Genomic DNA, 26,932 nt, shown 5'->3' on the forward strand with positions numbered 1-26,932 from the left:
TTCCTTGCCCAGGGAGATATGTTCAAGAAGAGGTCACTCATGTTTATGTCTAAGAGGATTTTGCCTATGTTTTCTTCCAAGAGTTTAATGGTTTCATGACTTACATTCAGGTCTTTGATCCATTTTGGGTTTACTTTTGTATATGGGGTTAGACAATGGTCCAGTTTCATTCTCCTACATGTAGCTGTCCAGTTTTGCCAGCTCCATGTGTTGAAGAGACTGTCGTTTCGCCATTGTATGTCCATGGCTCCTTTATCAAATATTAATTGACCATATATGTCTGGGTTGATGTCTGGATTCTCTAGTCTGTTCCATTGGTCTGTGGCTCTGCTCTTGTGCCAGTACCAAATTGTCTTGATTACTGTGGCTTTATAGTAGAGTTTGAAGTTGGGGAGTGAGATCCCCCCTACTTTATTCTTCTTTCTCAGGATTGCTTTGGCTATTCGGGGTCTTTGGTGTTTCCATATGAATTTTTGAACTATTTGTTCCAGTTCGTTGAAGAATGTTGCTGGTAGTTTCATAGAGATTGCATCAAATCTGTATATTGCTTTGGGCAGGATGGCCATTTTGACGATATTAATTCTTCCTAGCCACGAGCATGGGATGAGTTTCCATCTGTTAGTGTCCCCTTTAATTTCTCTTAAGAGTGACTTGTAGTTTTCAGAGTATAAGTCTTTCACTTCTTTGGTTAGGTTTATTCCTAGGTATTTAATTTTTTTTGATGCAGTTGTGAATGGAGTTGTTTTCCTGATTTCTCTTTCTGTTGGTTCATTGTTAGTATATAGGAAAGCCACAGATTTCTGTGTGTTGATTTTGTATCCTGCAACTTTGCTGTATTCCGATATCAGTTCTAGTAGTTTTGGGGTGGAGTCTTCAGGGTTTTTTATGTACAGTATCATGTCATCTGCAAATAGTGACAGTTTAACTTCTTCTTTACCAATCTGGATTCCTTGTATTTCTTTGTTTTGTCTGATTGCCGTGGCTAGGACCTCCAGTACCATGTTAAATAACAGTGGAGAGAGTGGGCATCCCTGTCTAGTTCCCAATCTCAGAGGAAATGCTTTCAGCTTCTCGCTGTTCAATATAATGTTGGCTGTGGGTTTATCATAGATGGCCTTTATTATGTTGAGGTACTTGCCCTCTATTCCCATTTTGCTGAGAATTTTTATCATGAATGGATGTTGAACTTTGTCAAATGCTTTTTCAGCATCTATGGAGATGATCATGTGGTTTTTGTCTTTCTTTTTGTTGATGTGGTGGATGATGTTGATGGACTTTCGAATGTTGTACCATCCTTGCATCCCTGGGATGAATCCCACTTGGTCATGGTGTATGATCATTTTGATGTATTTTTGAATTCGGTTTGCTAATATTTTGTTGAGTATTTTTGCATCTACGTTCATCAGGGATATTGGTCTGTAGTTTTCTTTTCTGGTGGTGTCTTTGCCTGGTTTTGGTATTAGGGTGATGTTAGCTTCATAGAATGAGTTTTGGTCATTGCTTTTAATATATCACACTGCTCTCTTCTGGCCTGTAAGGTTTCTGCTGAGATGTCTCATGATAGCCTGATGGGTTTTCCTTTGTATGTGATCTTTTTTCTCCCTCTGGCTGCTTTTAATACTCTGTCCTTATCCTTGACCTTTGCCATTTTAATTATTATATATCTTGGTGTTGTCTTCCTTGAGTCCCTTGTGTTGGAAGATATGTGCACTTCCATGGCTTGAGAGACTATTTCCTTTCCCAGATTGGGGAAGCTTTCATTATTTCCTCAAAGATACTTTCTATCCCTTCTTCTCTCCCTTTTTCTTCTCATACCCCTATAATGTGAATATTGTTCCATTTGGATTGGTTACAGAGTTGTCTTAATATTCTTTCATTCCTAGAGATCTGTTTTTCTCTCTGTGCCTCAGCTTCTTTGTATTCCTGTTTCTCTAATTTATATTTCATTTACTGTCACTTCTACCTCATGTAATCTGCTTTTAAGTCCTTCTTTTTTCAAAGTTTCTATATCTTTCTTTGAAGTCTTCCATGTGTTTTTGGGAGATCATGAATATTTTTCTGTAGCTCTGTGAACATATGATTTTTAAAAAAATCTTTACCCAGAAAATTGGTAATTTCTGTTTCGTTTAGCCTTCTTTAATTTGAGGGATTTGGGTCTGTACAAGATCTTTTTGCCATTTCATCTATCTAATGTTTCCTATGGAATAACTTTGTTTAGGCAGCAACCTCTGGTGCTCATAAGCTCCATTCTCTGGAGTTGCCCAGCTCCTGGAGTGATGACAGGGGTTGCAGGCAAGCAGTGCCTGTGCCTTCCAGGAGGAAATAGCTCTTTCCTGCTTCCTGGCAGCCATTACTGCCTCCACTGCCAGGGCCAGTGGGCCAAGTGTGCAGGGTGGAGCCATCTTCATTATGCTCCTGTAGCTGCTATCGGTGGGTACACTCTCTGGCTGGCTTGGCACGATGACTGGTGCAGCAAGTTTACAAACCAGTGCAGGCCAAGAGGGAGGACCAGCAGCTGGGGCGCAGTTGGGGGCAGCTCAGTGCTGCATTTCCAGCCAGGGGGATGTTGCGTATGAAACTCCTGAAAGTTCCCAACCTGCTTGGCTGAGTGTGCCAGGAGGATTTTGTCCACCTGTCCTTTCCCCTGAGTAGCAAGCTCTGTGTAATCCTTGCCCCTTTAGCAGCCCTCTTGCTGTTGGGAAGTCTTTCAAAGTGCCCACCTTCCTTTTGTCCCAGAGCAGCCATTTGTGAGTTCCTGTTCTCCACAAGCAGCTGGAATCTCAGTCTTTCCCATTATTCCACCTATCTTTGCTTTCCAACTCATCTAATCTCCAGAGCACCATGTAATGTGGGTTCGTGCTTCCAGAGCGGATCTTCAGGGTGGATGTTTAGCAGTTCTGTGCTTCTACTCCCTCTTTGCTCCATTTCTCTTCCTCCCATCAGTGAGATGGTTGGAAGAGGGCTTGGGTTCCACTGGATCAGGGCTTTGCTACTTTACCCTTTTCCTTGAGGTCTTCTCCTTTCCCGAGATATAGGCCATCTGTTGCAGTCTTCTTTCTGGTCACTTTTTCAGGATTAGTTGTATTTGCTGTAGTTCTGTATAATATGTGGTTTTGGGAGAAGGATTCTGCCTCACAACTTGGATTTTAATAGGTATTTTATGGATCCATGAACTATTTCTGTATAGATAAATTTCAAAATCAGATCCGTTATTTTTATGGCCTCAATTTGTGTTGTGACACTGTATTCTGTCACTGTCATGTCTCTAACATTGAAAAACATTGTTAAAGAATTATCCTCAAAACCATTTTACTGAAAGAATATTGTTGACACCATGACATTTGTTATAACTAGCTTTGTGTACTGTCTGCTTTTTAAAAATATACTGAAAGGAAATAATATATATGTTGTTTCTGTACACTTTAAAAATATGGTGTAGTTAGGGTCAGGGGCGGAAGATGGCGGCGTGAGTAGAGCAGCGGAAATCTCCTCCCAAAACAACATATATCTATGAAAATATAACAAAGACAACCCTTCCTAGAATAAAGACCAGAGGACACAGGACAATATCCAGACCACATCCGCACCTGAGAGAACCCAGTGCCTCATGAAGGGGGTAAGATACAAGCCCCGGCCCGGCGGGAGCCGAGCGCCCCTCCCCCCAGCTCCCGGCGGGAGAAGAGCAGGCAGAGCGGGAGGGAGACGGAGCCCAGGACTGCCGAACACCCAGCCCCCACCATCTGGGCCAGAGTGCAGTCACAGTACATGCCCAGGGGGCCCTGGATGCTAGGGAAACAGGGCAGAAAGAACAGTGAGCGGGCACTGGAGGCCGGGTGCAGGAGGACATAAGAAGAGCATGCGACCATTATTATTATTTTTTTTTGGCGAGTGCTTTTTGGAAGTCTTAAAGGGATAGGGACGTCAATACTAGGGAAACAGGGCAGGAAGAACAGTGAGCGGGCACCGGTGGCCTGGCGCAGGAGGACACCAGAAAAGCGAGTGACCATTTTTTTTTTTTTTTGCTGTTTTGTTTTGGCAAGCGCTTTTTGGTAGTCTTAAAGGGATAGGGACCCCAATACTAGGGAAACAGGGCAGCAAGACCGGTGAGCAGAGGCCTGAGGCTGGCACCAGAGAATAAAGAAAAACAAGCAACCACCTTTTTTTTTAATTAAAAAAATCTTTTTTTTTTTTAGGTGGTCATTGTTTTGTTTTGGTGGGTTTTTGGAAGCCTTAAAGGGGCAGGGCGGGACACTTAATCCAGAGGAAGGGAATCCGGGGATTTCTGGGCACCCTAACCCCTGGGCTGCAGGGAGCAGGGAGGCCCCTTACGGAGATAAATAGCCTCCCAGCAGCTCCTGCTCCAACGCGACTCCACCATTTTGGAGTAGCTGCCCGAGCCAGGCCACGCCCACAGCAACAGCAGAGATTAACTCCATAGCAGCCGGGCAGGAAGCAGAAACCCTCTCTGCGCGCAGCAGCGCAGCACAAGCCACTAGAGGTCGCTGTTCTCCCAGGAGAGCAGGGCCACAAACCAAAAAGAAAGGAAGTCCTTCCAGCTGTCAACTCGTCCCAGTTCTGCAAACTATTCCTATCACCATGAAAAGGCAAAGCTACAGGCAGACAAAGATCACAGAGACAACACCAAAGAAGGAGACAGACCTAACCAGTCTTCCTGAAAAAGAATTCAAAATAAGAATCATAAACATGCTGACAGAGATGCAGAGAAATACGCAAGAGAAATGGGATGAAGTCCGGAGGGAGATCACAGATGCCAGAAAGGAGATCACAGAAATGAAACAAACTCTGGAAGGGTTTATAAGCAGAATGGATAGAATGGAAGAGGCCATTGATGGAATTGAAATCAGAGAACAGGAATGCATAGAAGCTGACATAGAGAGAGAAAAAAGGATCTCCAGGAATGAAACAATATTAAGAGAACTGTGTGACCAATCCAAAAGGAACAATATCCGTATTATAGGAGTCCCAGAAGAAGAAGAGAGAGGAAAAGAGATGGAAAGTATCTTAGAAGAAATAATTGCTGAAAACTTCCCCAAACTGGGGGAGGAAATAATTGAACAGACCACGGAAATACACAGAACCCCGAACAGAAAGGATCCAAGGAGGACAACACAAAGACACATAATAATTAAAATGGCAAAGATCAAGGACAAGGAAAGAGTTTTAAAGGCAGCTAGAGAGAAAAAGGTCACCTGTAAAGGAAAACCCATCAGGCTAACATCAGACTTCTTGACAGAAACCCTACAGGCCAGAAGAGAATGGCATGATATATTTAATACAATGAAACAGAAGGGCCTTGAACCAAGGATACTGTATCCAGCATGACTATCATTGAAATATGATGGTGGGATTAAACAATTCCCAGACAAACAAAAGCTGAGGGAATTTGCTTCCCACAAACCACCTCTACAGAACATCTTACAGGACTGCTCTAGATGGGAGCACTCCTAGAAAGAGCACAGCAAAAAACACCCAACAAATGAAGAATCGAGGAGGAGGAACAAGAAGGGAGAGAAGAAAAGAATCTCCAGACAGTGTATATAAAAGCTCAATAAGCGAGCTAAGTTAGGCAGTAAGATACTAAAGAGGCTAACCTTGAACCTTTGGTAACCACGAATTTAAAGCCTGCAATGGCAATAAGTACATATCTTTCAATAGTCACCCTAAATGTTAATGGCTTGAATGCACCAATCAAAAGACACAGAGTAACAGAATGGATAAAAAAGCAAGACCCATCTATATGCTGCTTACAAGAAACTCACCTCAAACCCAAAGACATGTACAGACTAAAAGCCAAGGGATGGAAAAACATATTTCAGGCAAACAACAGTGAGAAGAAAGCAGGGGTTGCAGTACTAATATCAGACAAAATAGACTTCAAAACAAAGAAAGTAACAAGAGATAAAGAAGGACACTACATAATGATAAAGGGCTCAGTCCAACAAGAGGATATAACCATTCTAAATACATATGCACCCAACACAGGAGCCACAGCATATGTGAAACAAATACTAACAGAACTAAAGGGGGATATAGACTGCAATGCATTCATTCTCGGAGACTTCAACACACCACTCACCCCAAAGGATAGATCCACCGGGCAGAAAATAAGTAAGGACACGGAAGCACTGAACAACACAGTAGAGCAGATGGACCTAATAGACAGCTATAGAACTCTACATCCAAAAGCAACAGAATATACATTCTTCTCAAGGGCACATGGAACGTTATCCAGAATAGACCACATACTAGGCCACAAAAAGAGCCTCAGTAAATTCCAAAAGACTGAAATCCTACCAACCAACTTTTCAGACCACAAAGGCATAAAACTAGAAATAAACTGTACAAAGAAAGCAAAGAGGCTCACAAACACATGGAGGCTTAACAACACACTCCTAAATAATCAATGGATCAATGACCAAATAAAAATGGAGATCCAGCAATATATGGAAACAAATGACAACAACAACACTAAGCCCCAACTTCTGTGGGACACAGCAAAAGCAGTCTTAAGAGGAAAGTATATAGCAATCCAAGCATATTTAAAAAAGGAAGAGCAATCCCAAATGAATGGTCTAATGTCACAATTATCGAAATTGGAAAAAGAAGAACAGATGAGGCCTAAGGTCAGCATAAGGAGGGACATAATAAAGATCAGAGAAGAAATAAATAAAATTGAGAAGAATAAAACAATAGCAAAAATCAATGAAACCAAGAGCTGGTTCTTCGAGAAAATAAACAAAATAGATAAGCCTCTAGCCAGACTTATTAAGAAGAAAAGAGAGTCAACACAAATCAACAGTATCAGAAACGAGAAAGTAAAAATCACGACGGACCCTGCAGAAATACAAAGAATTATTAGAGAATACTATGAAAACCTATATGCTAACAAGCTGGGAAACCTAGGAGAAATGGACAACTTCCTAGAAAAATATAACCTTCCACGATTGACCCAGAAAGAAACAGAAAATCTAAACAGACCAATTACCAGCAACGAAATTGAAGCGGTAATCAAAAAACTACCAAGTAACAAAACCCCCGGGCCAGATGGATTTACCTCGGAATTTTATCAGACATACAGGGAAGACATAATATTCATTCTCCTTAGAGTTTTCCAAAAAATAGAGGAGGAGGGGATACTCCCAAACTCATTCTATGAAGCTAACATCACCCTAATACCAAAACCAGGCAAAGAGCCCACCAAAAAAGAAAACTACAGACCAGTATCCCTGATGAACGTAGATGCAAAAATACTCAACAAAATATTAGCAAACCGAATTCAAAAATACATCAAAAGGATCATACACCATGACCAAGTGGGATTCATCCCAGGGATGCAAGGATGGTACAACATTCGAAAGTCCATCAACATCATCCACCACATCAACAAAAAGAAAGACAAAAACCACATGATCATCTCCATAGATGCTGAAAAAGCATTTGACAAAGTTCAACATCCATTCATGATAAAAATTCTCAGCAAAATGGGAATAGAGGGCAAGTACCTCAACATAATAAAGGCCATCTATGATAAACCCACAGCCAACATTATATTGAACAGCGAGAAGCTGAAAGCATTTCCTCTGAGATTGGGAACTAGACAGGGATGCTCACTCTCTCCACTGTTATTTAACATGGTACTGGAGGTCCTAGCCACGGCAATCAGACAAAACAAAGAAATACAAGGAATCCAGATTGGTAAAGAAGAAGTTAAACTGTCACTATTTGCAGATGACATGATACTGTACATAAAAAACCCTAAAGACTCCACCCCAAAACTACTAGAACTGATATCGGAATACAGCAAAGTTGCAGGATACAAAATCAACACACAGAAATCTGTGGCTTTCCTATACACTAACAATGAACCAACAGAAAGAGAAATCAGGAAAACAACTCCATTCACAATTGCATCAAAAAAAATTAAATACCTAGGAATAAACCTAACCAAAGAAGTGAAAGACTTATACTCTGAAAACTACAAGTCACTCTTAAGAGAAATTAAAGGGGACACTAACAGATGGAAACTCATCCCATGCTCGTGGCTAGGAAGAATTAATATCGTCAAAATGGCCATCCTGCCCAAAGCAATATACAGATTTGATGCAATCTCTATGAAACTACCAGCAACATTCTTCAACGAACTGGAACAAATAGTTCAAAAATTCATATGGAAACACCAAAGACCCCGAATAGCCAAAGCAATCCTGAGAAAGAAGAATAAAGTAGGGGGGATCTCACTCCCCAACTTCAAACTCTACTATAAAGCCACAGTAATCAAGACAATTTGGTACTGGCACAAGAGCAGAGCCACAGACCAATGGAACAGACTAGAGAATCCAGACATCAACCCAGACATATATGGTCAATTAATATTTGATAAAGGAGCCATGGACATACAATGGCGAAACGACAGTCTCTTCAACACATGGAGCTGGCAAAACTGGACAGCTACATGTAGGAGAATGAAACTGGACCATTGTCTAACCCCATATACAAAAGTAAACCCAAAATGGATCAAAGACCTGAATGTAAGTCATGAAACCATTAAACTCTTGGAAGAAAACATAGGCAAAATCCTCTTAGACATAAACATGAGTGACCTCTTCTTGAACATATCTCCCTGGGCAAGGAAAACAACAGCAAAAATGAACAAGTGGGACTATATTAAGCTGAAAAGCTTCTGTACAGCAAAAGACACCATCAATAGAACAAAAAGGATCCCTACAGTATGGGAGAATATATTTGAAAATGACACATCCGATAAAGGCTTGATGTCCAGAATATATAAAGAGCTCACACGCCTCAACAAACAAAAAACAAATAACCCAATTAAAAAATGGGCAGAGGAACTGAACAGACAGTTCTCCAAAAAAGAAATACAGATGGGCAACAGACACATGAAAAGATGCTCCACATCACTAATTATCAGAGAAATGCAAATTAAAACTACAATGAGGTATCACCTCACACCAGTAAGGATGGCTGCCATCCAAAAGACAAACAACAACAAATGTTGCCGAGGCTGTGGAGAAAGGGAAACCCTCCTACACTGCTGGTGGGACTGTAAGTTAGTTCAACCATTATGGAAAGCAGTATGGAGGTACATCAAAATGCTCAAAACAGACTTACCATTTGACCCAGGAATTGCACTCCTAGGAATTTACCCTAAGAATGCAGCAATCAAGTATGAGAAAGACCAATGCACCCCTATGTTTATCGCAGCACTATTTACAATAGCCAAGAATTGGAAGCAACCTAAATGTCCATCGATAGATGAATGGATAAAGAAGATGTGGTACATATATACAATGGAATACTACTGAGCCATAAGAAAAGGGCAAACCCTACCATTTGCAGCAACATGGATGGACCTGGAGGGTATTATGCTCAGTGAAACAAGCAAAGTGAAGAAAGAGAAATACCAAATGATTTCACTCATCTGTGGAATATAAGAACAAAGGAAAAACTGAAGGAACAAAACAGCAGCAGAATCACGAAACTCAAGAATGGACTAATAAGTACCAAAGGGAAAGGGACTGGGGAGGATGGGTGGGTAGGGAGGGATAAGGGGGGGTAGAAGGGGGGTATTAAGATTAGCATGGATGGGGGGGTGGGAGAAAGGGGAGGGCTGTACAACACAGAGAAGGCAAGTAGTGATTCTACAACATATTGCTATGCTGATGGACAGTGACTGTAAAGGGGTTTATAGGGGGGACCTGGTATAGGGAGAGCCTAGTAAACATAATATTCGTCATGTAAGTGTAGATTAATGATACCAAAAAAAAAAAAAAGGCAGTTCCTGTGTGGTGACCTCCAATGAGTTCTACACAAGGGTATAAAGGGCATATAAAAGTGTAGGCAAAGGGTCTGTTTGTGTTTATACAGATGATCAAAGCCTAATTGGGCTACCCCGAAAATGAACTAAGATACGATATGAAAAAGAACTTCCAACATCAGCACTCTCTGGAAGACTCATGCCAGAAGATGATCATCAAAAAACCCCAACAAAGATCCACGCACTGCTACAGGTGTAGATGCACTCATCCCACCAGTTCCTGGACTTGCCTTGGAAATGAAGAAGGAGATATCTAAGCTGGCCTGTGCATACAGTAAAACAACTAATTTGACTGGATCTATACTGTTGGAACTCAACCAAGAATTAGGGGAAGTGCAAATTGTAGCGCTCCAAAATCTTACAAGTACAAACTATTTACTGTTAAAAGAACATATGGGATGTGAACATTCCCCAGGAATGGGTTGTTTTAATTTGTCTGACTTCTCTTAGACTGTTCAAGTTCAGTTGGACAATATCCACCATATCATAGATAAGTTATCACAAATGCCTAAGGTGCCTAACTGGTTTTCTTTGTTTCACTGGAGACGACTGGTAATTACAGGTATGCTTTGGTTATGTAACTATACTCCTATTATGTTAATGTGTGTGCGCAATTTAATTACTAGTTTAAAACCTATACATGCTGAGGTTATTCTACAAGAACATATGTCAAAGAAATAATCTTCCCATGTTTTCTTCCACCTGCTATTTCTATAGCTTTTCTTCTTCCTTCCTAATTACAACCCTTAAATAGAATTCGTGCCTCATATCAAATTTACCGAGTATCATAATTCTTCCAAGTGGTAAAGATACCTCAAGACAAATGCTGGGCATAGAAGCCACAGGGCATAAATATGCAAAGAAGTAAAAAGCTAACCTTTTCAAACAATAAGGCTTCTCTCTCAGTTTCCAACTTAAATTTCCCTGTATGGCCCCGGAAGATGACTGGTTAGCCAGAGACAGGTAAGATTCCTCAAGGGAGGAACAACCTAAGACAGACACAGTTGCAGGGGGGGCCATCAGGTGAGAAATTGGGGATCAACAGAGGTGAGGCTTAGAACCTCACCCCCCCTGTTCTGAGAGAAATCTTCTGCATACGTGGATGTTTTATTGCCCTGGTCTAGCTTGGATTAACACATAGTCTACAGGCACACACCTGATCATCTACATTTGCTCTCTTACAACACTAAACTATGTTTTCTACCTTTATCTTGTATCTACCTACCACTTCAGCATTTTATTAAAAATAATAATAATAAAGAGAGAAATGTGGTATCCACATATAAATCAAGTATAAAAATCAAATGAGTATTCATATTTGAACTGACTGTTTTTAGTTCATAATGCATGAGCAAAACCGAAAGTTTCTGTGATGACTGCCCTTGTACTGTTCACCATGTAACTTATTCATTATGTAAGAATTTGTTCTCCATGTAAGAACTTGTTTGTTATGCCTCAGAAGATTGGAGACTAACGAAAATTAGGCTTGGGTTGGATTAATGATTGTGCATTGAGCATTGACTCCCCTATACAGAATTTTATTGTTGTGAACAACCATTTGATCAATAAATATGAGAGATGCCCTCACAAACAAACAAACAAACAAACAAACAAAAAAAAAAAGTACACACTTCCAATTGTAAAATAAATAAGTAACCGGGATGTAATGTATAGCATAAGGAATATAGTCAAAATATTGTAACAACTTGGTATGGTGATAGCTGGTACCTAGATTTATCATGTATATAAATGTTGAATAACTGTGTTGTACACCTGAAACTAATGTAATGTAATACTGTGTGTCAACTACCCTTCAATAAAAAATAATTATCTAGAAAAAAAAAAAAAAAGAAAGAATAGTATCTGATAGTATTTACTGCCAAAGACTGACTTGGAGCTTCCAACAAAGATGAGAAGTTTGTAAACCTCTTACCCAACATGGACGTTGACAGCTTCCCAATATTGGAAGGCTTTTTTGATGGGATCTGTGATGATATTAATGTATATGATTTCATCAAATCGTATAATGAAGTGTGTTAACATTTGGAAAATATGCATTCTTCAGTGAACCAATATTTCCAACCAGTATCTGATGTTATAAACCCTAGGATGGTTAGAAGATTCCGTCATAACGACTTGAATGTAACAGCACAAAAAGTTCACTGATCAGCTTCAGATTGCACATTGCAACTAACCTTTAAGAAACTATCACTTGCCTAGTTGTGGTATATCAAAAAAGGTGACTCATAATGACCTCTTTAAGTCTATTAAAATATCCTTTTCAAGATGCATATGTGTATGTACCTCAACCAGAATAGTATATTGCAACAGATTGAATTCAGCAGCAGATATGAAGGTCCAGCTGTCTTGTACTAAGTACAAAGAATTTCAAAAATGTAAATCAACGTCACTCTTCTAAATTGTTTTTTGTTTGTTTTAGAACAGATGAATATTTTCAGTAAAGATCTCATTTATATTAAAAAAAAATAAAATAAAAGCAATGAAACAGAAGGGCCTCGAACCAAGAACACTCTACCTGGCAAGATTGTCATTTAAATTTGAAGCAGGGATTAAACAATTTCCAGATAAGTAAAAGTTGAGGGAATTTACCTCTCAAAACCAGTCTCTACAGTGTATTATATAGGGACTGCTCTAGATGGACGTGCTCCTAAGGCTAAATAGCTCTCACCAGAGAAGATAAAACAACAGTAAAACAAATAGACTAATTAAATACTATGCAAATGCAAAATTAAGTCAAGTACCCATAAAGTCAGTCAAGGAATACAGAAAGAGTACAGAATATGATACCTAATATATAAAGAATGGAGGAGGAAGAAAAAGAAGAGAGAAAAAAAAACCCTTTTGATTGTGTTTGAAATATCATACTAAGTGAGTTAAGTTAGACTGTTAGTAAAGAAGCTGCCCCTGAACCTTTGGTAAATATGCATCTAAAGCCTGCAATGGCAATAAGTACATATCTATCAATAATCACCCTAAATATAAATGGACTGAATGAACCAATCAAAAGACAAGATGTGGTACATATACACAATGGATTATTATTTAGCCATAAGAAGAAAACAAATCCTACCATTTGCAACAACATGAATGGAGCTAGAGGGTATTATGCTCAGTGAAATAAACCAGGTGGAGAAAGACAAGTACCAAATGATTTCACTCATACGTGGAGTATAAGAACAAAGAAAAAGTGAAGGAGCAAAACAGCAGCAGAATCACAGAACCCAAGAATGGACTAACAGCTACCAAAGGAAAAGGTACTGGGGAGGATGGGTGGGAAGGGAGGGATAAGGGTGGGGAAAAAGAAAGGGGGCATTACAATTAGCATGTATAATGTTGGGGGGGCATGGGGAGGGCTGTGCAACACAGAGAAGAGAAGTAGTGATTCTACAGCATCTTACTATGCTGATGGACAGTGACTGTAATGGGGTTTGTGGGGGGGACTTGGTGAAGGGGAGAGCATAGTAACCATAATGTTCTTCATGTAATTGTAGATTAATGATAACAAAAAAAAAAGAAGACACAGAGTTACAGAATGGATAAAATCACAAGACCCATCTATATGCAGCCCACAAGAGATTCATTTCAAACCCAAAGATATACACATACTAAAAATGAAGGAATGGAAAAAGATACGTCATGCAACTAATAGGGAGACAAAAGGAGTTGCAGTACTTGTATCAAACAAAATAGACTTCAAAACAAAGAAAGTAACATGAGACAAGGACATTACATAATGACAAAGGGGTCAGCCCAACAAGAGGATATAACCATTATAAATATCTATGCACCAAATTATAGGAGCACCTAAATATGTGAAGCGAATACTAACAGATTTAAAGGGGGAAATATAATGCAATGCATTCATTTTAGGAGACTTCAACACATCACTCACTCCAAAGGACAGATCAACCAAACAGAAAGTAAGGACACAGAGGCACTGAACAACACATTAGAACAGATGGACCTAACAGACACCTACAGAACACTCTATCCCAAAGCAGCAGAATACACATTCTTCTCAAGTGCACATGGAACATTTTCCAGGATGGATCACATACTAGGACAGAAAAAGAGCCTCAGTAAATTCAGAAGGATTGAAATTATACCAACCAGCTTCTCTGAAACTAGGAATAAATTATGCAATGAAAACAAAATAGACCATAAACACATGGAGGATTAACAACATGCTCCTAAATAATCAGTGGATCAGTGACCAAATAAAAACACAGATCAAGCAATATATGGAGACAGATGACAACAACACCTCAACATCCAAATATCTGTGGGACACAGCAAATGCTGTTGTAAGAGGGAAGTATCTTGCAATACAGGCTTACTTCAAGAAAGAAGAACAGGCCCATCTGAAGAGTTTAAACTCATAATTAATTAAATTAGAACAAATAAGACCCAAAGTCAGTAGAAGGAGGACCATAAAAAAGATCACAGCAGAAATAAATAAAATCTAGAAGAATAAAGCAATAGAAAGAACCAATGAAACTGGGAGCTGGTTCTTCAAGAAAATAAACAAAATAGATGAAACCCTAGTCAGACATATCAAGAAAAAAAGAAAGTCCACATATGTAAATAGAATCAGAAATGAGAAAGGAAAAATCACTAATGACACCACAGAAATGCAAAGAATTATTAGAGAATACTAAGAAAAATTATATGCTAACAAATTGGATAACCTAGAAGAAATGGACAACTTTCTGGAAAAATACAACCTTCCAAGACTGATCCAGGAAGAAAGAGAAAATCTCATCAGACCAATTGCCAGTAGTGAAATTCAACTGGTAATAAAAAAACTACCTAAGAACAAAACCCCCAGCTGCTTCACAGCTGAATTTTATCAAACATTTAGAGAAGCCCTAATACCCATCCTCCTTAATGTTTTCCAAAAAGAAGAGGAACAAATACTTCCAAACTCATTCTATGAGGCCAGCATCTCTCTAATACCAAAACCAAGCAAAGACACCACACACACACACACACAAATTAGAGACCAATATTTCTGATGAACTTAGATGCAAATATACTCAACAAAATATTAGCAAACCAAATTCATAAATACATAAAAAAGATCACCAATCATGATCAAGTGGGATTGATTTCAGAAATGCAAGGATGGTACAATATTTGAAAATCCATCAACGTCATACACCACATCAACAAAAAGAAGGACAAAAATTAGATGATAATCTCCATAGAAGCTGAAAAGCACTTGACAAAATTAAACAACCATTCATGATAAAAAATCTCAACAAAATGGGTATAGAGGGCAGATACCTCAACATAATAAAGACCATATGTGACAAAACCACAGCCAACATCACTTAACAGCGAAAGCTGAAAGCTTTTCCTCTAAGATTGAAAACAAGACAAGGATGCCCATTCTCTCCACTTTCATTCAACATAGTATAGTACTGGAGGTCCTAGCCACAGCAATCAGACAACACAAAGAAATAAAAGGCATCCAGATTGGTAAGGAAGAAGTTAAACTGTCCCTGTTTGCAGATGACATGATATTGTACATAAAAAACCTAAATAATCCAGCCCCAAACTATTAGAACTAATAACTGAATTCAGCAAAGTTGCAGAATACAAAATTAATACACAGAAATATATTGGATTTCTATATACAAACAATGAACTAGCAGAAAGAGAAATCAGGAAAACAATTCCATTTACAATTGCATCAAAAGAATAAAATACCTAGGAATAAACCTAACAAAGGAGGTGAAAGACCTATACCCTGTGAACTACAAGACACTCATGAGAGAAATTAAAGTCACCAGTAAATGAAAATTCATCCTGTGCTCATGGATAGGAAGAATTAATATCGTCAAAATGGCCATCCTGCCTAAAGCAATCTACAGATTCAATGCAATCCCTATCAAAATACCTACAGCATTCTTCAATGAACTGGAACAAAAAGTTCTATAATTCGTATGGAACCACAAAGACCCTGACTAGCCAATGCAATTCTGAGAAGGAAGAATAAAGCAGAGGGGATTACGCTTCCCAACTTCAAGCTCTACTACAAAGCCACAGTAATCAAGACAATTTGGTACCAGCACAAGAACAGACTTATAGATCAATGGAACAGAATAGAGAGCCCAGATATAAATCCACACATATACAGCCAATTAATATATGATAAAGGAGCCATGCATATACAATGGGGAAATGACAGCATCTTCAACAACTGGTGTTGGCAAAACTGGACAGCTACATGCAAGAGAATGAATCATCGTCTAACTCCATACACAAACGTAAACTCGAAATGAATCCAAGACCTGATGTGAGTCATGAAACCATAAAACTCTTAGAAGAAAATAGGCAAAATCTCTTGAATATAAACATGAGCAACAACTTTTTTTTAACACATCTTGGGCAAGGAACAAAAGCAAAAATGAACAAATGGGACTACATCAAACTAAAAAGCTTCTGTACAGCAAAACACACCATCAGTAGAACAAAAAGGCATCCTACAGTATGGGAGAATATATTCATAAATGACCTATCTGATAAGGGGTTAACATCCAAAATATGTAAGGAATTCATGCACCTCAACATCCAAAAAGCAAATAACCCGTTTAAAAAATGGGTGGAGGATCTGAGCAGACAATTCTCCAAAGAAGAAATTCAGATGGCCAACAGACACATGAAAAAATGCTTCACATTGCTAATTATCAGGGAAATGCAAATTAAAACCACAATGAGATATCACTTCACACTAGTTAGGATGGCCACCATCCAAAAGACAAGGAAGAACAAATGCTGGTGAGGATTTCTGAGAAAGGGAAACCTTCCTACACTGTTGATGGCTATTAGTTCAACCATGGTGGGAAGCAGTATGGAGGTTCCTCTAAAAACTCAAAATTGAAATACCATTTGACCCAGGAATTCCACTCCTAGGAATCTGCCCAAAGAAAACAAGATCCCAGATTCAAAAAGACACATACACCCCTATGTTTATCACAGCAGTATTTACAATATCCAAGGTATGGAAGCAACCTAAGTGTCTATCAGTAGATGAGTGGATAAAGAAAAAGTGGTACATATACATTATTGAGCCATAGGAAGAATACAAATCCTACCATTTGCAATAACGTGGATGCATATAGAGAGTATTACGCTCAGTGAAATAAGCCAGGCAGAGAAAAACAAGTACCAAATGATTTCACTCATTTGTGGAGTATAACAACAAAGTAAAACTGATGGAACAAAACAGGAGCAGACTCACAGACTCCAAGAAGGGACTAGTGGTTACCAAAGGGAATCAGGTGGGTAGGGTGGGTGGGGAGGAAGGGAAAAGGGGATTGAGGGACATTACGTTTAGCACACATAATGTAGGGGGAGTCACAGGGAAGGCAGTATAGCACAGATAAGTCAAGTAATGACTCTATAGCATCTTACTATGCTGATGGACAGTGACTGCAATGAGGTGTGTGGGGGGACTTGATAATATGGGTGAATGTAGTAACCACAATGTTGTTCATGTAAAATCTTCGTAAGAGTGTACATCAATGATACTTTAATAAAAAATAATAAAAGAAAAATACAAACATACAAAAAATCCAAATCCTGTCTTTATTTGGATGAAATAATTTATTTAAAAATCATTTTAGTAATCATTTTAATGTTCTAGGCCACAGCTAAATGAAAGGACAATACTCCATTCAATTGAATCAGTAATTATTAAATGGTCACAGCAAATTCAAGAAATTATAGAAAACAATTCAGTGCAGCCTTTGTTAAATGGTCTTCACTCTAATCCTCAAACTGAACTGGATTTCTGGACGATGAGGAGAGAGGATCTATCATGCATTAATGATCAAGTAAGTATATAGCCCTAGAAATTGTTTGTAAATTGAATTAGCAAATTGTAGAATTTAGTGTTTAGAGCAGTGATTTCCAATAACTCTAACGATTTAATATATTGTATTTGAATAACTTAATAATCTATTCTTTTTTCTTGTTCCTAAATTCTGTATGGTATGCACTTTAAAAATTAATGGGGATTAAAAGTAATTTTGCCTCCTTGAGAATATTTTGACAGCATTTGATATAATTGGAAACACTTTGCATCATAAAAAGAGAGTGATTCCCCCAGGAAATGTTCAAGATTTAATTAATCTCACTGATTTAATTATTTGAGAAGGAGTAAGGTATTGCTGAGATGCAGCAGAGATGCAGCTTTGGAAGAGTGAGCTTCGGCCCTTACTCTGCTGGTGTTTGCCTTACAGGTTACTCAATTTAATGTTCTTAAAAGTAAGACATTCACACATTCAACTCTCTCAGAGATTTTTCTGAATCAGAGCAAGAAATTTTATATGGAAAATGTAGTATTTTATGTATATAGTAAATTGACAGATATTTTGGAAATTCAAGTTAAGAATTATAAATGTGAAATAAAATGCACACTTCAGGAAAAAATGTTATTTTTTAAATGATTTTCAACTTGGAACCAGACATGTCTTTGTTAAATACTGCATGTATTATACATGAGTGGAATATAATTTTTGTATTGCAGAATTCATTTAGTAATCTAGCTTACATTTATTAGTTTTTTTTTTTCAATTTAGCTTCAAGCTCCTGTTGTCCTCAAAATGGTTAAGATCCTGAAAACTAAACAGAGCAGCTATTTTCCAACTTTGAAGGATATTTTCCTGGCTGTGAAAAATGGTATGACTCTTGTTCTTTGTCCTGGCTTCAGTGTCCCTCATGACCTGACCCTGCCAGTCTGCTCAGCCTCGTCTCCCCTTCTACCACCGGCATGTTCATGAAATGCTTGCACTTGGCTCTTCTAGTGACTAATTCATTAGAATCATCTGTACTTTCTTCTCCAGTTATATTACCCTTTAAGGGTACATAATAGGTGACTACTAAAGGGGTTCCAGATTGAAATTTTAATGAGAATGTGTATGTGGAGGGGAAGGACCTTTGGTATTAGCAGGAGGTAAATGATAGCCCAGCATAGAGGTTTTCTAATCAACAGTTGGGCTATAACTAATCCAGTTATTCACCAGTAGATTCTCTGAATGTGCTTGACAGCCAATACTTATCTAGGTCATAAGAACTCAAAGTCATCATCAACGTTTTGGTGAAGATTAAACATACGAGGAGGGTTTGTTCATTTGTTGAATTTTGAACAGGCTATGCATACATGTTGTAAAAATCAGAAATTATGAAAAGGTGTGCAGTGAGGAGTCTCCTTGTCTTCTCATTAGTTAATCCAATTTTAACCCACTCAGGAGTAACAACCCTTCTTGATTTCTGTTCCTGTGCCTTTAAGCATGTTTAAGCAAATATGATATACACAATGCTAAAGCTGTAAATGATGCAATTGTAAGATAATATGAACAATAGCTTTTTTATTTATTATATTAGCAATGTTTAATTTTTCCTATGTAACATTTGAAAAGTTAGGAAATGTTTAAAATATACTTTGAAGAATGTTGTGCTATCTCTTCAGGGTTTTCTCCATGAATTCTGTTTGAAAAGAGACCATAGGATAAGGGGGACTATTTGGGCTTGGGAGTCTGTCAGCTCTGTATTCCTGTCCCAGATCCACTGAGAATATCTTAAATTTGCTGGTTTTCATTGGCCAAGTTGGCACATTAACACTATCCTTGCAGAATTATTTCAAGGATTAGAACAGTCATTCTCAATCTTGTCACCACTTGACATTTTGGGCAGGATAATTGTTGTAGGGAGCCTTCCTGTGCATTCTAGGACGTTGAGCTCTACCCCCTTTCCCCATCCCAGCTGTGACAATCAAAATGCCTCAGGACATTGCCAAATGACCCCTGGGGGCAAGACCTCCTCTGGCTGGGAACCACTGGAAGGAAGATACAAATATATAATGTGCACAGTACTAGGCACATAGTAAGTATGCCCTCAATAAATAGAAGCTGCTTGTATTTTTTCTGTGTTAGTATAAAATGAACATTTTGTTTGGATAAAGCTTCTATAGGACCCAGGGGTCCTCAGAGCCTTCTGAGCACAAGGCATGGAAATTCAGGGGGAAAAAATCAGTTTCAGTATCACAAGTAGTCCAAAGCCATTGTCACTGTTAGAGGTAGAAGGCTCTTCTCAAAGACATATGTGAGACCTGTGAAAGTGCCAGGTGTGCTTATCATATTTTAAGAGCACTTACCTATTAATGTAATTATTTAATTTGTAATTGACATTCATAAAAATACACCAATTTCAAAACATGAATAATCTGGGAGAGGAAATAGTCCCTGGACCTTTTCTTTCTTCCCAAGTATTTATTGTTAGGTGGACAGATTAATTGGTTACATGTCAAGTAGAGGAATATAAGGATTCCAGTGGAAAAAAAGAAAAAGGCAGTTTTTCTTTTCCTTTCTAACAGGAGTTTTTTAGAATAACACCAGAAAATAAAAATTTACTTGATTCCTGCCTTCATAAACAATGCATGTTTTCAGTTAGTCAAAGGTATTTGTAGTTTCAGAACCAAAAGGGAGTTTGAAGATCTGTTTAGGGTACATTAAAAAGGACCAATTTTAAGAGAAAATCTGGATTAGGTAAATGAGTAATTAATAATAGCCAACTATTTAAACTTTTTCTTCATACATTTAGCATTTAAAGGTATTCCTTATGCTTAACAATTTTTAAATTGAGGTAAAATTCATATAAAAATAACCACTTTAAAATGTACAATTAAGGGGCATTTAATACATTCAATGTTGTACAACCATCACCTCTGTCCAGTTCCAAAATATTTTCATCATCTATGCCTAACAGTGTTGATAGTTGTATTTTCAGTAATACAATGGAAATTTCCCAGTCCGTGTGTGAGTCACTCTCATAGGACACCAGAATAAGATATTAAGCAATTATAGTACTAAGTACCTAGGAAGCTTTAACATTCTAGTGATGAAACTTATATTCAAACCATAAAATGATAACGTCAGAGTGATGTCTTACTTCCACACTTTCCATGGGATTGAGTAAATGTCTTTAGATTCTAAAGGCATTTCGTGATTGACCTGTGCTGCCTAACTACACTAGGGCTTTCCTAAATGGTTGTTAGAGATGGACAGAGTGTAAAGCTGTTCAAACCTGTCACATGTCAATTTTGTAGGATAAGTGATATAAATAGAAAGATGACAGCATTAGGTGCAGCTGTGTTGTTTTGTGCTAGTCTCTTGAACTTGTAAAATGAGTTCAGAAAAGAGACTACATCACACTGATGGTGGGTTTCTTTCCTTTCAGCTCTCCTCGAAGCCCGAGATGTGGAACTTTACCTGAGACCCTTGAGGAGACACATTCAGTGTCTCCAGGAGACAGAATTCCCACAGACCCGTGTATTAATTGCCCCATTATTTCATACCATCTGTCTGATCTGGACTCATTCCAAGTTTTATAATACCCCTGCTCGGGTTATAGTTTTATTGCAAGAGTTTTGTAATCTCTTCATCGACCAGGTATGTAGCATTAACAAATAGGAACAATGAGTATCATTGCCATGTGGTGTGTTTGACTGTATCAGTGAAACATGAATACATTCAGTTTACAGTCAGAACACCATTTTCCTCATTCTTTTTTCTGAAAGGACTTTTATGGTAACAAAGGCCAGGTAACTTTTTATCTTACTTGGCAAAGGAGCTCTGGAAATAAGTCAGATACATTCAAAGGATAGGTTGTTACTGGATTTTGTTTGTTCAATATCCTGCTTTTCATAAACGACTTAAGGCAGCTTCTAATAAAAGGCAAATACGCATAGCAATTTCTTTGTAGCTTCCCCTTTGGCTTGCACAGGAACACTGGTTTATGGAAGACTTTGGAAAGTGAAATTGTAATAATTCTGATTTATCATTGGTCTTTTAAATCTCTTTTTTTATAGTTGTTTATCTTAACTTGCAAAGTGAGAAAAAAATTGGACTACTTCTTCATTCTTTCAGTGCGAACTTTCTTGGTTCTTGTGTCCATAATATCAGAATATTACAGAATCTGAGAGCTGGAAGAGAGCTGGAAGGCCCATCATCTGGTGGCTCTTAGATGGAGGTCTGTTGTAGTCTTGAGCTGCCGTAACACAATAGCACAGACTGGTGGCTTTATTTTCAGAAATTGTTTTCTCATAGCTTTGGAGGCTGGGAGTCTAGATCAGGGTGCACCATGGTCATATTCTGGTGAGAGCTTTGTTCCTGGCTTGTGGATAGCTGCCTTCTCTCTGTGTCTTCACATGCTGGAGAGAAAGAGAACTCTCTCTTCCTCTCCTTAGAAAGCCAATCTTATCAGATTAGGGGCTAGGCCTATGTAGGGCTCTGTTCTTATGACCTCTTTTAACCTTAATTATCTCCTAAAGATCCTGTCTCCAGATAATATGGTTATGGCTTCAACATATGAATTTTGGGGGACAGAATGCAGTCCATAATAGGTCCATATCAGGGTGAATGTATGAACCACCAGGAGTTTTTGTAAAACAAATGCCTGAGAATCAGAATCTGTGTATATGGTTTAGGATTGGAGTTAAGAACACTTCCTATGAGAACTGGACGACTTGCAGTTGCAACTGACAAACTCAAGCACAAAAAGAAAAACAAAAGTGTGTAAATTCATGTGAATTGGGAAGTCTGAGAATACAGTGATTTCAGAAATAGCTTATTCCAGGTGATTTCATAATTTCACAGCTCCCTGCCATCTTCCATTTTGCTCATTTGTTTTTGACTTTATTTTCAGGCTTTCACCACATGTGACATAAGGTAACTGCAGATGTATATCCTTCTGGTGGAGGAACTGACCTGGAAAGAGGCTGTCTTTTCTTTTGGATCAGTGGGTTTTACTTCCATTCCTGGAACAATCACAGTCAGCAGGGAGATAGGATATTTCGGACAGTCCTGGATCTCTTGCTCACAGGAGGGTGGACAACTTTGACTGACCTAAATCCCTGATCTAGTCCAATGCTTTCTAGTGGTTTTCACATTGTGACTCATATAGAAAATTAAAATGTTTATTACAGTGGGGTAAATAACACATTTGAAATCCTGAAAGTCTGCTCACAGACAAGGCAATCAGCTTGGGTCTCCTGCTGCCCCAGGCTCCAGAACCATACTGTTCTGAGCAAGTAAGAGAACAATGTGGTAGGATAAGCAGGTTGGGGAACTGTGTTCCAATCCAATCCCTGATAATTTTTCAGATAAATTAACTGAGAGTTGAAAGATGACATCATTTGCTCAATTTCCCTGAAAATTTAGAGGGAAATTCAGATTAGAGAACAAGTTTCCTGACTTGCAGGTTTGAGTTTCTGGAGTATGAGACTGCATTATGACTGTGCTTTTTCTCTCTCTGTCTCTACTTCTGACGAGGTGGAGTGGTATGGAAACGGCTTTGGACTCAGACCAACCTAGATTCAGATCTAATCAAACCACTTCAAGGGAGTTCAGTTACTTCTCTTAGCCTCAGTTTCCAAATCTGTAAGGGCAGATAAATCTCAGTTCATGGACTACGGTGAGGATCAGAAGAGATAGACAACTTAAGTGCAATGCCTGGTATAGCACTTAATAGAGACCCAAAAATGTTGGTTCCATACTGTTGATTTACTAGTTATCAATCTGGCAATCTCCTATGAACCATCAATCTCCTATTGATAGGAGATAACAGGTCAGTTCTTTGCTGTATTTTATATCTTAAAGCTTCATTCTGTTTCTTTTTTTCTGTTGTGAAACTCAGTTTTGCTTTGTGTTAAGCAAATGCTCTGAGTCCTAATGGCTTGGAGCTCCATGAAAGGCCACAATCCCTATTGCAGGGTCAACAACTGTAACTACCGCTCTCCCAAACCCCTTTTGAGGGGTCTTCATCTCATTTTGAGAATAATTGAAACTGTTTTACTATAAAGTCCTGTTTGTATATGAACCCCAGAGCTTATCATTCATTGTAGGTGGTTTGTAAGAAGTCCTGGTTACCTATGAGCCTGTAAACCTGTTATTCCTGGCCCCTAGTCTATGTCAATGGCCAGAGTTTGCTAAGCAACCAAGGAAAAAAATGTAGCTTGTCGTGTTCCTTAGTTACTGTTCCTGGCTTCTGTTCAAAGGTTCCATTGACCTGATTTCCTTGATTCTCAAGTGGACTTTGTAGTAAATCTGCCCAAACATGTTAGGAATCAAAAATCAGCAATGAGCCAATTTTAATAACTGGGTTCCCTGAAGAGCTAAACCTGCCCTCCACCTCTGCCCCCACAACCCTGCTGGTTATTTGTTAATTTATTTTTTATATTTATTTAACAAACACTGTACAGTGCCTATTATTTGGGAGGAACTTTTCCTAGCCCTTTACAAGAACTACAAATTTAATCCTCTAGCAACATAGAAATAGGTACTAATAGTAGATACATTTTATAATAAACAAACAAATAAAAACCCCTGAAGTCTAGAGAAGATAAATACACTCCATGTTTTAAAATAACAGTTTTTGTTTCTAGTAACAGTATAATATGTAGTGTACTAATGATAATTGTAAAATATTCTCATTGCATAAAATTTATAACAATGGAAATAGTTCTGCAATTCTATCATCCTAAAATCCAGCACTTTTAAAATTTCCTTCCCTCAAACTTACAATTATGCATTTTATCATACATATAATTAAAAATTTTTTTACTAGATTCTTGAAAAATGTTTTTTTATTATTGGACATTTAGGTTGTTTCCAGCCTCCTCTAAATAACATGCAGAGAACAACTTTATAGAAAAATCCTTTTTCTTTAACTTGGGTAATTGACTTATAAATTCCTTATGTTGATCAAAGGATACAATCTTTTCATGACTCTTGAACAATATTTAATATTTATAAACATTTTTTAAAAGGTTTTATCAATTACATTGCTATTATCAATGTGTGGAAGGTTTTACCATGATTCACCAACTTTGAACTTCATCGTTTAAAAATTTGACATAATTCATTGGTATAAAGTGGTACCACATTGTTAATTTATACCTTGCATGATTTGTGTGGTTATACATTTTATGTGTTTTTTATGATTTCCTCATGTAGCTTTCATGTACTTTTTTTGGTTTTTAATTTTTCAAGTGTGTTTTGGTCACCAACATCAAGGTCTACACCTTAAGCACCATCAAAACTTTACAAAAGCACACTGTTTATTAATTTTAATCTCTTTACTCTTATCTACTCTTTAAACATTTTTTTATTCAAGTATCATTGATATACAATCTTACATTGGTTTCAAATATACAACACAGTGGTTCAACAGTTACTTGTATTGTTAAACCCTCACCCTCTCTAGTACAGTTACTGTCAACATAGAACGACATTACAGAACCATTGTTCATGTTCTCCATGCTGTACTATCTCTGTGACCAACTTATTATTTTTTTTATATTTATTTTTTAATTTTTTAATTTTTTATTAAGGTATGATTGATATACACTCTTACATGAAAAAAACAATGTGATTACTACATTTACCCATATTATCAAGTCCCCACCCATACCCCAATGCAGTCACTGTCCATCAGTGCAGCAAGTTGCCAGAGATCCACTATGTCCCTTCTCTGTGATACAGTTCTCCCCGTGATCCCCCACACCATGTGTACTAAACATAATACCCCTCAGTCCCCTTCTTCCTCCCTCCCCACCCGCCCTCCCACACCCCTCCCCTTTGGTAACCACAAGTTCATTCTTGGAGTCTGAGTCTGCTGCTATTTTGTTCCTTCAGTTTTGCTTCATTGTTATACTCCACAATGAGGGAAATCATTTGGAATTTGTCTTTCTCTGCCTAGCTTATTTCACTGAGCATAATGTCCTCCAGCTCCATCCATGTTGTTGCAAATGGTAGGATTTCTTTCTTTCTTATGGCTGAATAGTATTCTATTGCATATATGTACCACATATTCTTTATCCATTCATCTACAGATGGATACTTAGGTTGCTTCCATATCTTGGCTATTGTTAAAAGTGCTGCAATAAACATAGGGGCATATGTCTTTTTGAATCTGAGAAGTTGTATTCTTTGGGTATATTCTAAGGAGTGGGATTCCGGGGTCAAATGGTATTTCTATTTTTAGTTTTTTGAGGAACGTCCATATTGCTTTTCACAATGGTTGAACTAACTTACATTCCCACCAGAAGTGTAGGAGGGTTCCCCTTTCTCCACATTCTCGGCAGCATTTGCTATTCTTAGTCTTTTCGATGATGGCCATCCTTACTGGTGTGAGGTGGTATCATATTGTGGTTTAATTTGCATTTCCCTGATGATAGTGATGTGGAGCATCTTCTCATGTGCCTGTTGACCATCTGAATTTCTTCTTTGGAGAACTGTCTCTTCATGTCCTCTGCCCATTTGTTAATCAGGTTATTTGTTTTTTGGGTGTTGAGGTGTGTAAGTTCTTTATATATTTTGGATGTTAACCCCTTGTCGGATATGTCATTTACAAATATATTCTCCCATACTGTAGGATGCCTTTTTGTTTTGTTGATGATGTCCTTTGCTGTACAAAAACTTTTTAGTTTGATGTAGTCCCATGAGTCCATTTTTGCTTTTGTTTCCCTTTCTCGAGGAGATGGGTTCAGGAAGTAGTTGCTCATGCTTATATTCAGGATAATTTTGCCTATGTTGTCTTCTAAGAGTTTTATGGTTTCATGACTTATATTCAAGTCTTTGATCCATTTCGACTTTGCTTTTGTGTATGGAATTAAACAATAATCCAGTTTCATTCTTTTGCATGTAGCTGTCCAGTTTTGCCAACACCAGCTGTTGAAGAGGCTGTCATTTCCCCATTGTATGTCCGTGGCTCCTTTATCATATATTAATTGACCATATGTGGTTGGGTTTATATCAGGGCTCTCTAGTCTGTTACATTGGTCTATGTGTCTGTTCTTGTGCCAGTACCAAATTGTCTTGATTACTGTGGCTTTGTAGTAGAGCATGAAGTTGGGGAGCGTAATTCCCCCTGCTTTATTCTTCCTTCTCAGGATTTCTTTGGCTATTCAAGGTCTTATGTGGTTCCATATGAATTTTAGGATGATTTTCTCTAGTTCATTGAAGAATGCTGTTGGTATTTTGATAGGAA

General features: G+C 38.1%; 1 protein-coding gene across 1 annotated transcript in view; it reads left to right on the forward strand.

The window, feature by feature from the left end:
* DNAH11 (dynein axonemal heavy chain 11) overlaps positions 1-26,932 on the forward strand; it is a 363,375-nt gene that overhangs the window by 16,160 nt on the left and 320,283 nt on the right. Inside the window, exons 4-6 of the mRNA XM_057504579.1 lie at positions 17,529-17,718; positions 18,466-18,565; positions 21,122-21,333. Coding sequence (XP_057360562.1) covers positions 17,529-17,718; positions 18,466-18,565; positions 21,122-21,333 — 502 coding nt within the window. The remainder of the gene's footprint in view (positions 1-17,528; positions 17,719-18,465; positions 18,566-21,121; positions 21,334-26,932) is intronic.

Source organism: Manis pentadactyla, chromosome 7 (assembly GCF_030020395.1).
Source record: "Manis pentadactyla isolate mManPen7 chromosome 7, mManPen7.hap1, whole genome shotgun sequence".
Classification (NCBI taxonomy): domain Eukaryota; kingdom Metazoa; phylum Chordata; class Mammalia; order Pholidota; family Manidae; genus Manis; species Manis pentadactyla.